General features: G+C 49.7%; 1 protein-coding gene across 1 annotated transcript in view; it reads right to left on the reverse strand.

Annotated features, from left to right (window-relative positions):
- Positions 1-7682: 7682 nt before the first annotated feature.
- Positions 7683-12500, reverse strand: part of LYPD5 (LY6/PLAUR domain containing 5) — a 6451-nt gene continuing 1633 nt past the window's right edge. Inside the window, exons 2-6 of the mRNA XM_053906450.1 lie at positions 11709-11879; positions 9885-10013; positions 9225-9401; positions 8874-9020; positions 7683-8531 (exon numbers count right to left, since the gene is read on the reverse strand). Coding sequence (XP_053762425.1) covers positions 8269-8531; positions 8874-9020; positions 9225-9401; positions 9885-10013; positions 11709-11879 — 887 coding nt within the window. The 3' untranslated portion in view covers positions 7683-8268. The remainder of the gene's footprint in view (positions 8532-8873; positions 9021-9224; positions 9402-9884; positions 10014-11708; positions 11880-12500) is intronic.

Raw genomic sequence — 12500 nt, forward strand, 5'->3', positions numbered from 1 at the left:
GCAGATAGTATCATTTTGCTTCTCTTTTCACCTCTGGGTCTTCCTTGACTCTTTCAATCTCTATCTATAATACTTTTTTCCTCTCTCTCTCTGTTATGTCTATTCCTATCTTGCCAATACTCTTCCTGTCACCTTCTCTCCATTTACTTTGCTCTACTACATTGGCCTTCCTCCTGATCCTAAAACCTGCCAAGCTCTTTCCTGATTCAGGATCTTGACACTTGCTTATCCCTCTGCCTGAATGTTTTGCCCTCCAATCTCCTTATGAATCATTCTTTCACTTCATTCAGTTCTTTGCTCAAATATAGCATCTTTCTTGACCATCTCTTCAAAAATGGTCCCCTCCTGCTCCATAAAGAATACGGTATCCTATTTAATTTCTATGTCTTCATGGCACTTAGGACTATCTAAATAATCCTGTTTTCTTATTTGTCTAATTGTTTAGGACAGGGATCTTGCCATCCTCAGTTTCAGAACAGTGTCTGGCAATAGGAGGTGCTTAATGGATATTTGTGAAGGAATGCTCTTATTCAATGGTACTGATTGGTTCTCCTTATACTCTACCCTCTTACCCTGTGCCACACCATCTTGGAGATGGGAAGGACGTCATTTCTTCATTCCCCTGTCCCTCCCCCTGCCCCATTAGTTGAGTTGCTGTCTGTGGTTCTGAGACCCAATCTTCTGGATCTGTCCTTGGTGCTGATTAGGGCTCTCCCTTCCATTAAGCGGAAGAGGTCAGGGGAATCTTGGGAAAGGAGTGATGTGTGTGTGTGGTGGATCTAGGCACCGGGACATCTGGATCACTGAGAGAAGGCAGACATCTGAGTTCCCAAAGGAGGGAGTGCCTGGGTCACTGCGAGTTCACTAGGTATTTGTCCTAACTGTTTATCTGCTTATCTATTCATGTATACATACATTCATATATATACTTTTTATTTTAGAAAACTTCAAACATACAGAAGCGAAAAGAAGGGTATAGTAAACTGCAGTGTACCCACTTAACTACCGGCTCATGGCTAATTGCATTTCACCTTTGCCTCCGCCCACTTCCTCACTTCCTCTATTATTTTAATGCAAATCCCAGACATGATATCATTTAATTATATGTCGTATTTTCAATTTTGTTTCTTTTCATTCAGGTATGGTTTACATGTCGTAAGGTTTGCAAATCTTAAGTGTACAGATTGATGCAACTCTACCTGTGTATAGACGCGTGTGACCACCACCTTGATCAAGCCATAGGGCACCTCCATTGCCACACTGGGTTCTTGGGTACTCTGTCCCAACTGATACACCAGGGATAGCCCCTATTCTGACCTCCACCACCAAAGATCGAAAAGCCACAATGTGGAAGTCCAAAGACCTGGGCTCTAGCTTTAACTTTGCTGTTGGCATTAATTTTTTTTTTTGGTATGAAAATACCATATGTGCAGAAAGTACATAACATTCAGAGGTATATTTTGGACAAATAATTATATTGTGAACCCCCATGAAATCACCATGGACTCTCAGGGAGAATATTGCTACTCCCCAGAATCTTTCTGTGCATTCCTTTATGACACATTCTCTTCCCAGCTTCCAGAGGAAATCACCCTCCCCACTTACAAGGAACTTTGCTCCTCCTAACCCACAGCCCTCACGCACTGTGCTTTCTTAGTCTCTCCTTCTCCCTCCAGCCCTTCAACACTAAGTGGACCCTGGCCCTAGAGACCAAGAACGAGAGACCAGCCTCCCTCCTCATCTCCCATCCCTCCTGGTCTGCCCCCTGCATGGTCACAGGGAGAGCTCCCCATCATCTGGCTTCCACCATGCCATTCCCCCGATCTGTGCCCTTCCACGGATCCCCACTGGTTGTAGGGAAAAGTTCAGAAACGTTATCCTCACCTGCTATTTTAGGCCCTCCAGGGACCCTGCCACCCTCTTCATCCTCACCTCCCTTCCTCACACTGTATACACGGACCAAGCCTTTATGAATACTGTCCTTACCCGGAATGCCTTTCCTCCTGCTCCTTTGCCAATCCCTACTAGTTATTTAGATGTCTTCTAGGAGACTAATTCCTATCAGCCTTCCCTGGTCTTCCCCTTTGGAGCTCCCTTACACCCTCACACCTCATGCTTTACCAGTCGTGAGCCTCCAGGTTTTTCACTGTCTCCTTCCAGACCAGGAGGGCAGGGTTGGGTCTGACTCATTGCTGGGTCCCTGGCATCACCCAGCACGGCATAGATTATAAATGTTTGCTGACTCTCCCTCCCTGCAGCTGCCTCTGTGTCTTACTTGCTCCTGCGTTTGTCCTGCTGTCTTCTTGCAATTTAACAAATATTTCCTGAGGGCTTGGCATGGGCTGGTCTCTGCCTGGAATGTTCCCTACTCTGTCCATACGATGACCTTCTACTCACCTTCAGGACCCAGCACACCTTCTGTCCTTTATAAAGCCGCTCTGATGCTCCATAGCTTCAACCCTCAATCAGAGGTTTCTTCTTTATCTGCTAGCCCTTCCAGCCCAACCATTCCCCTATATACTGCCCTGATCTGTCTGGGATTATAGTCACCTGGGCTCTAGCCTGTGTCCCCCATCAGACCAAGAACTTCTCAAGTGTAGGATTTACCAGGATCACCCAGCACAGAAGAGCGAATTACAAATGTTTGTGGACCCTTTCCTGAGATTACTTCTCCTTCTGTGTCCTCTATCTTTGCGCTGGCTAATCCCTCTGCCTGGAATGCTGTTCCTTTCTCTGTCCATATGGCATGCTTTAAGACCTGTCACCAGGTTCTCCTTCCTCTGGCACCCTCTCCAACTCTGTCTTCTTTTGTATGTGCATGTCCCTCCATCATAACTTGTGGCTGTCTGAGTGTGGGTCTGCCTCCCTTGCATCAGACTAAGAGCTCCTCTGGGCCAGGGAGTCACCTCTGTAGCCCCAGTGCCCAGAGCATGGCCAGGAACAGAGGATCGCAATGAATGATGGATACCAGGGTGTATAAATCTAAGTTTGGTAAATTGAATGCTGTTCCCTTACCATCTTTCAGCTTCATTTCCAAGATCTGTGTCTGAAGCAGTAGTCTGCGTGTAAATGGACACTTAGAGGATTAAGGGCTCTCCTTTCTTCTCCCACCTTACATAAATCCCCTCTCAGGGCTGCAGAATGTCTTCTCCTCCATGGAGTGTTCCACACAGTGTTCCTTCTGACCAGGGGCCTCTCTATACAGTGAATGAAGTGGGGGCAGAGGGCTCATGCTCATGGATTTCATTGGTCTTACCTCATACCCCTTCACCTAAAAGAAGCTCACCTGATAAAACAATGGGAGGACTGAGTTACTGTTGCCCACTGAGAGTCAACACCCTGAAAGGATGGGGCTCTGTCTTACAGGGTGTAGCATAAGCTTTGAGGTGATGACCATTATACAGTGCTGTCTCCCCCACAGCCTGAATACATGGGTCTGGGTATCAGGGGGTGGCAGGGAGTCCTCTCACCTACAACCCTCTTGCAGAATTTTTGCTTCCTGGTCCCACGACCTTGAGCTTTGCTTGTTTGGAGGTCTTGGTTCCCAAGGAAAGAATGCTTCCACTAGAGGGCACAGCAGTGTTTCCAGTGAATTGAAGGTGAGCCTGCCACCTGGGCATTTGGGGCTCCTCATGCCACTGAGCCAACAGGCATGTCTGGAACCGAAGACATTCCCTGGAGCACTTCTCAGAGGCTCCATGTCCCATGGTAAAACAAACAAACAAACAAAACAAAAAACCAGACCACTAAGGATTTAGACCTTTTAGGAATGAGTGTTTGGGTCACCCCACTTGTTAAAGGACACTCTCTAGCTGAGGGCAAAGGAAACCTGGAATGAGTAATGGAAGGAGGAAATCATACATTTCATATCAACTATGGCTTTGTGACCAATTACAGAAATGTGAACTATAATAAGTATGCATATTTTCTTCTTCACTTGTTTTCCTCCTCCTCTTTTTTCTTCCTTTTTATCTTTTCATCTACCTATCAATCCTGCTTTTAATCTTGCCTCTTATTTCCCTTCATTATTTTATATCCATAGTGGTGGTAGTCCCGATGTTCATAAATGAACATTTTGTCGATAGCACCCACCCTACCTCTCCACTGCCTTTTCCTTGTCATCAAGACCAAATATTTCTCATGCACTGCAGTTAGGAAATTGCAATGGCTAGTTGTTGGGTGGGTAATAAAAAAGGGTTAATGACCACAGATCAAGATGAGAAAGAGACATGTGTGAAGAGATAGGCAAAACGAATGACGCACAAGTTTAAGTCTGTTTAGGTCAGAACGCAGATAGTAATGATACTAAGCATCATTTGGATAATTCACAACCAGTCAACACAATAGAGACCATGTTTCCTGGATCTATTCACTCAGTCACTCCTTTACATTTAACACATTACCTAACATGCAAGGGGTTCATGTCTTGAGATGGTTAACTGAAGTCTTCTTTATCCCTTTGCTCATTGGTTGTAACCAAATAAATAACTTTAAGACAGGGGTATGTGTTAGTTTTCTCCACTCCACCCATTTTGTCATTTCTGCACCAAGAAAGTGCTTTTTAAAAAATTTTAGGGGCACCTGGTTGGCTCAGTCAGTTGAGTGTCGACTTTTGTTTCTGCTGAGGTCTTGATCTCAGAGCTGTGGGATTGAGCCCCGCATCAGGCCCTGCACTGAGTGTGGAGCCTGCTTGGAAGTGTCTCTCTCTCTTTCTCTCTTTCTCTCCCTTTGCCCCTCTCCCTCACTCGCTCTCTCTCTCTCTCTCTTTCTCTCCCTAAAATAAAAAAAAATTAAAAACTATTATAAAAATTTTAAACATTTTATGGAAAATAATATACATATAGAAAGAACACAAATCATCAGCAAATAGCTGAGTGAATTCTTGGATCAAGAAACACAAGGACCAGACCCCAGAAATCCTCTTGTCCTCTCTTTCAGCCACTGAGAATCTTGACTTCTAATTGTATACCTTAGTGTTGCCCAGTTTGGAACTTGTTATAAATGGAATCGTACAGAATGGTCTCTTGTGTGTCTTATCCTTTTGCTTGACATCATTTGCGAGACTCATCCATGGTGTTGCATGTAGGAGCAGACTGTTCATTCTCATTGCTGTATAGCACTCCACTATGTGATGAGGGACAATTTATCTGCTGTTTATAGTTATTTTGGTTGTTTCTAGTTTGTGGTTATTATGAACTCTTCAGCTAGGAACATTCTAGGACATGTCTTTTGGAGGAAATATATTAACTAATGTCCGTTGGGGAAATATACCCAGGTATACTCACGTGTTCTGTGTCCCAAGGAAGGGCTCTGTGCAAACAGAAATGCTTTTAGTTTAAGCAGAATCTAACTCAACATGTCCAATCATCCTACTGTTGATTCTCACTCCCATCCATCTGTCCCTCTCTTTGGTAAATGGCACCACCATTTCCCCTATTCTTCAGGTCAAAACCTTGGAATCATCTTGAGTCTTTTTTTTCCCCCTTCATACTCGTCAGCCAATGTATCAAGTCTTGTCAGCTCTACCAACAAAACCCGTCTCTCATCTAATCCCTTACACTACCTCTGTGGCTATCCCAATCATTACTCGCCTGGACTGGTGCAGTAGCCGCCTCACAAGCCCTGTTTCCATTCTTGCCACAGGGATCTTTTTTAAATGGAAAGCATGTACACAAGAGGACATGCTCTTTGACTCCATTTATATGACGTTCAATATTAGGCAAAATTGATGTATGCTAGAAGTCAGAGTAATGGCTACCTCCAGGGTAGGAAGTGTCTGTGAAGGGCTATGTGGGAGGATTTGTGGACAGGGACTGGAAGTGTTCTGTATCTTGATCTAGTGGAGGTCACTCAGGGGTATACATATGGAAAAATGGCTTTATGCATTTTACTTTATGTATTTCATGTTTCAATGAAATTGAATTATACATGCTTAAAATTATATATGCATATTATAATACATAACATTATGTACACATTATGCAAGATATAATAATATACTATACATATAATATTATATAATATATATTTATGTAAAACATGGAAGCCCCCTGATGTAAATTCTCCAAAGGATTCTGTGTCACTATGGAATCAGCCAGAAAAACAGAACCAGCCGGAGATATGTATTAAGAGATTTATGGCAAGGAATTGGCTCATGTGATTGTGCACGCTGGCCAGGCGAGTTCAAAATCCATAAAGTAGGCTGTCAGGAGACGTAGGCTGGAACTCTTGGGCATGGGCTGAAGATGCTGTCTACTGGCAGATTTCTTTTTCAGGCAAGCCTCAGCTGTGCTTTCAAGGAGTTTTCAGCTGGCTGAATCAAGCCCACCCAGATGATCTTGCATAATCTCCCTTACTCACGGTCCACTGACCATGGACTATAATCACATCTACAAAACACCTTTGCAATGACACTGAGACTAGTGTTTGAATGAATAATGGAGACTGCAGCCTAGCCAAGTGGACACATCAGGCTGACCATCCCATCTTCGAACCACATTTGCAATAAAACCCAAAGTCTACTTCCTGCACTAGAAAGGTCAGTTTCTTGAAGGTAGGGACACTTTAAAAAAAAATTTTTTTTTCATTTTTGAGAGAGAGAGAATGAATGGGGGAGGAGCAGAGAGAGAGGGGGGACAGAAGATCTGAAGCAGGCTCCCGGCTCTGAGTTGTCTGCACAGAGCCCAACGCAGGGCTCAGTCTCACAAACCGGGCGATCGTGACATGAGCCAAGATCAGACGCTCCACTGACTGAGCCACCCAGGTGCCTTAAGCAGGGACTTTCTTGCCTGTTTCATTCATTGTCGTATGCTCAGAAATTTGAACAGCGTCTGGCACATGGCAGGTGCTCAATAAATATGATGAATGAATGGATATTGACATCCAGCTTCCCCTTTTATGTCAGGATATGTAGATGTCTAGAACCCTTCTCCCCTGGACCTCTTCAGAAGGTAGAGGCATCTCTGAGATGCTTTCCTCTTCATAAGGCTGCCTGTTAAGGAAGTTAGAAGAGGTGGGGATCCATCCTCGCTCTGCCACTTACTCTGAGAATCACTATCTCTCACCATGCCTTGGGCAACTTGTCTGCCAAATGGGGATGCAACTCCCTTTCTTGTGTGCCTCTTGGGGTCATTGGGAGGATTGGGTGGAAAGGTTGTGGAAAGACATTGTAAAGCACGTGCACAAGAGGACATGCTGTAGGATTCCGTATGTGTGAAGTTCACGTGTTCACATAAGTTTCCTGCACACCCCGTGGTCCTTCCTACCTCTAGATCTGTGTCCAAGCTGTCTTCTCTGCCTAAAATGCCCTTCCTCCTGCTTCTCTTGGCCAAGACCTCTTTATTCCTTTAGGGGTTTGCTTAAGATTCACTTCTTCCAGGAAGTCTTCCCCAATCTCCACAGCTTGGAGAATTCTTCCTGGTTCAGCTTTGCCTTGAGTGTTTTTTCTGTTAAATTCATCAACACCTGTGTGTTTGGGAGGTAGAATGGCCTCATGGTTGATGGGGCTGGGAGTCACGCTCCGGGCTCTCCATTCATGAGACACACAAGCTTGAGTAGGTCCCCTCACCCCTCATTTGCTCATGGGGATTGTGACAATGGCCCATTCACGTTGAGCGGCTGTCATGTCCCAATTATTCCATGGGCATCCCCTTAGATTTTGACCACAACCACTGCAAAGTAGATCTTGTCATTATTGGAGGTTTTATTTTCACCTCTGCCTTATAGGTGAGAAAGGTGCAGAGAGGTCAAGTAACTAGCCCAAGGTCACCCACAGGCTAAAGGGTAGAGCTGGGACTCAAACCCATGCAGGCTGGCTCCAGAGTTTGGGCTCCTAGCTTCTAGGATATGCTGCCTCTTGAACCTCTCACGGCGATACTAACAAAGACATTGTCGTAGCTCCAAGCTGGCTCTGGAGGGACAGGACAGGAAACCAGGTGGTGGGGTGCTGGAGCCTGACTGGTGCTCAGTAATAGCTATTATTAGGATTGCTCTTCATGTGGACCAGGATGTGGCTGTTTCTCCCCACCATGAGATGATGGGGACCTTTCCCAATTTCTCCCAGGCCTGATAATCAGATCAGGCCTGCAGGGTAGGGGTAGGGAAGGGACGGAGAGAGACAGACAGACAGACAGACAGACAAGAGGGCAACTGTTGTTTGACATCATTTCCCAGTGAGCCACATTACAGAGGCTGAAGTTGTGTGAAGTTGGGAGTAGTGGGTCCGTGCCTGCCCCCAGAATCCTGCTCATGAAGAGGCTGGAGGGGCTTCTAGGAGGAGGGCAGGAGGGGGCCTCCAAGAGTGCCAGCCAGCAGGGGGACCATGAGGAGCAGGGCCATGCTGTGGGGCGCCTGGGAAGGGGTGGCAGCAGCCGAGGTGGTGGTGAAGGACTGGGTCACGGAGTCCCTGTTGCAGAGTTGCCCCTCACAGCAGGAGCCCTGAAGGTCAATGTTTGTCCAGGGACTGGAGGTGCCCTTGATGGTGCAGGACGGCCGGTGGCAGGTCCTGATGTATACTGGGACTGAGAAATTGCCTGGACGGGGGTAGTGAGGAGGGGTGAGAACTGAGGGAGGCAGCTGCACCTGAACTCACCTCAGAGGCCAGGGCCACAAACGGGTCCTCAGACTTCCCATCTCTCCTCAGACTTGGACCCTGCCTCCTCCCTCAGACCAGGGGCATGGCTTCTTCCTACAGACTGGGCCATGCCTTCTCCTTCCAGACCAAGGCTCTGCCTCCTCCCTCAGACCAGACCCATGCCTCTTTCCTTAGACCAGGTCCATGTCTCCCTGTCAGGCCTGTCTGGTGCCTCTACCCTCAGGCCTGCCCTGCCTCCACACCCTTTGCCCGGGCTCTGCCCCCACTCCCAGCCCCTCACCGACGGTCATTTGGCCATTGCCCTGGAAGCAGACGCTTTGGTCCTGATGACACTGGACCCGTCGGGACTTCTCCGGGGTGCAGTCCTCCGGGTGGATCCCCAGGCAGGCGTAGCACTCCATGCCGCTGAGAGTCGGCGGGTTGGGCGCTGGCAAGAGAGCGTAGACGCACACTCAGGGAATGGTTTCGAGATACGGTCGTGCGGGTTGCGCACTGCATGGTGGCTTTAGCCTAGTCCGACGTGAAGGCCTGAATCCTAGCAAGAGGGGGGGCGGGGCTAGTGGGGACCACGCCCCTCCCTGCCCGGGCCGGGGCCCCTCCCAGCCGCCCCCAGCCCCGCCCTCCGGCTCACCCGGGCTCAGATTGGGGATGGTGTCGTGGGTCATGAGGTCGGCGTTGCACAAGTCGGTCGTGCAGCCGCGCACCACCGAGTAGTCGGGCGGCAGCGCGCGGTCGTCGGACAGCATCTGGCCCGTAGGCGGGCCTGTCCAGCAGCCCTTCTGTACCACGGTCACCGTGGCGCGGTACCCTGGGGGCGGGAGGGGACCGGGGCGTGGAGCGCTGCCTTGTCCCTGCCTTCTTCCTCCTCCCCCACCTCTCCGGGCTCGACCTCTCCCTCTCGCCTCCAATCTCTCCCTCCTCCTCCGCTCTTCTCTCGCACTCACCTCGCCTCTCCCTTTCCTTCCTCTCCCTTCAAACTCCTATTTCCCCCACACCTCCTCCCTTCCGCAACCCTTTCTGCCCCTCTCCCCACCCTCCTCGCTCGTGCTGTCTCCTCCTACCCCACTCATGCCCCTCATCCCCAGTTTTTCTCCCACCCCTCCCTCCTCCTCCCTGCCTCCACCTCCGCTCTCTGTCCATAGCCGTCCCCACGTCTTCTCCCCAGTCCCTCCAACCCCTTGGCTCTCGCCCTCTGCCCCCCTCCATCCCTAATCTCTGATCTCGGTCTCTGCCCCACCCCTTTCCCTTCTGCGCGCGCTTCTCCTTTTTCTGCCATTTCTCCATCCCTCACCAGTGTCCAGGGACAAGACTGCCTCAGAGCACCCGTGGGGACAGGAGATGTTGCGGAATTTCACGGCACTGAGGTCAAAGGGCCCGAAGTAGATGTGTTGAAAGCTGTAGCATTGCTGGGCTTGGGACTCTGCCGAGAGAAGCAGGGTGGAGGGGGTGAGAGGAGCAGGCTGGGTTTGGGGCTGTTCCAGAAACTCCCCCCTGCGAGTGACAATCTCACCAGCCAGGCTGCTCTGCTCTGAGGGGAACCAGGCCTCCTTGCGGTGAGAGAATCGGGGTCTGCCACTGTGGTTGGTCATGACTGTGTCTACCTCCGGGCACAGTACTGGCCTCTGTGCATCTGCCAGGCCTGGTTCCCTCCCCCAGGTGTTCCGGATCTCCACCCTCCTCCAGGAAGCCCTCTAAGATTTAAATAAAGGAGGAAATGATTCACTCCTGCTCTGCCTGTCCCTCTCCCAGCTAAACTCAGGATGTCCTAGCACTAAAAGGCCATGGATAGAAAATAGACTTCAGCATAGGCAATGGGACTTGCCATCTTGTACTACAAATATACACACACAGCCAGCCCCGGGGGATACACTCACAAAACTAAAACACTGACATAAACACAACATAACGAAATGGGTGCAGGCTCATGCACGTCTCACAAACAGACCCAGAATCTCCTGAGCGTCCGTGCAGAGTTCTACGTTCCCACGTAAGACAAGTACTGCCCAGACCCTCCAATGGAAACTTCCCCAACCAAGACACGTGACAGAAAATGTACGATGTGGAGCCAAGAACAACACGCAGAGAGCCCCAGGGACAGAGGAAGTCATACCCAGAGGGAGAGACAAGTGACGGCCTCAAGCGTCATAGACACAAATAAAACGAGAGACCACAATTACGCGAAGTTAGAGATCCAAAAAAGAGGGCCATGAGAACATACAGTTTGAAGCCATAAACAGGTACGAGACACAGGAGAGACATAGGCGTAGATACACAGAGAGACGGGCGCGAGTGAAGATACCCGAGCACATATGCGCACAGACACAAATGCGGGCCTGCCAATCTCAGGGACGCACAAACACAGGGTGGCAGAGACGTGCAAAATTATGCACGCCCCTCCTTTGCAAAGAAAGTGAAACTCAGGAAACAGACCCATAGAGCATTTGCTCAAGCACTTGCTCACAGGTGAGATCTGGTACAGACACACACACACACACATATGCCCGGAGACCCACTGGCCACGCCCACATGGGCACACACAGAAACGGCACTCTGTTCTGTGGATGAGCAGACACACACAGTGGCCGGGGTGCAGGCTTAGCCTCCTTCCCCGGCTCAGCTCCCGTCTTAGGAGCCACTTCACTCCTGATGGGAGTATGTCCCTGTCCTTACTCAAACTGGGGGAAGGGGTTGCCTGAGGATGAGGCCAAAGTTCTCTGCCAGGTCTAGAAAGAGCCCCCAGGGGTCCCCAGAAGTACCCTTGAATGGGGACATGGGCAGAGAGGATGGGAGGCTGCAGCAGTGGAGACAGAGAGAGACGCCAGAGAAAATGGCTGATGGGAGGGAGAACAGAGGAGAGGAAGACACAGGAGGAGGACGCAGTCTCCAGGCCGCATCTCCCTCAGACCCAGGAGTCCAGACCCCCAGCCCCTTCCCTTTCAGACCCAGGGATCCAGTCCCCCCAGCGCAACCCCCCTCAGACCCAGGAGTCCAGGCCCCCAGCCCCTTCTCCCTCAGACCCAGAAGTCCAGGCCCCTAGACCCTCCTCCCTCAGACCCAGGTGTCCTGCCCCCAGCCCCCCACACCTTCCTAACACTGGGCTCAGAAGTCTGGGTACCTGTCAGGCAGAACACAGCCCCAAAGAGGAAGAGCACGATGGTTCTGGGGACACCCATTGCCAGCTTGCAGAGTCGAGCTGAACAGAGACACCGAGGACAGCTCCTCCTGCTCTGATTTCTGTCTGGCTGGTTCTCCCTGCTTAGCCCCAGGCATCCCGGCTCTTCAACTCCTGTTCAACTCCTGCTCGTGCTTGGGATTCCTCCACCCCCGCCCTTCCTGGCTTGGGCTGGTCTCCACCTAGGTAATCATGACTAGGCCATCATAAGTCCTTGGTGCTGAGGAAGGAGAGGGATTGGGGTCTGGATTCCTGGGTCTGAGGGAAGAGGGAGCCAGGGGCCTATAACCCTTATTTTGGGGGATTTGTGATTTGCAGGCTCTTTTTCTACCCTGTTCCCCACATTGTGTTCTAATCTGAGGTTGGCACAGATGGTCTCTTGATTTCTCTTCTCTTTCTCTACCAGAACACACGTTACCTGTAAACTCACACACACACACACACACACACACACACACACACACACACACAATCTCCAATGCTGGGGCCCATGTCTCCAGATGCAGAGACACAAACATCACCTCCTCCTAGAAGCCTCTTCTGACCCTGAGCTTCCCCACTCATCCACTCACCCTCAGTCTCAGGCACCTCCTTGTCTCCCAGCCATCATCATCCTGGGTTGGACTGCTGTCGCCTCCCCTATCAGGCTGAGAACTCCTCAGAAGCCTCAGGGATGTTTGCATTGTTGTATGAATGAATGAATCAATCAATGAATGTACAAACAGAGAGGCAGAC

This window comes from Panthera pardus, unplaced genomic scaffold, assembly GCF_024362965.1.
Source record: "Panthera pardus isolate Hobbes unplaced genomic scaffold, ASM2436296v1 HiC_scaffold_18, whole genome shotgun sequence".
Taxonomy (NCBI): Eukaryota; Metazoa; Chordata; class Mammalia; order Carnivora; family Felidae; genus Panthera; species Panthera pardus.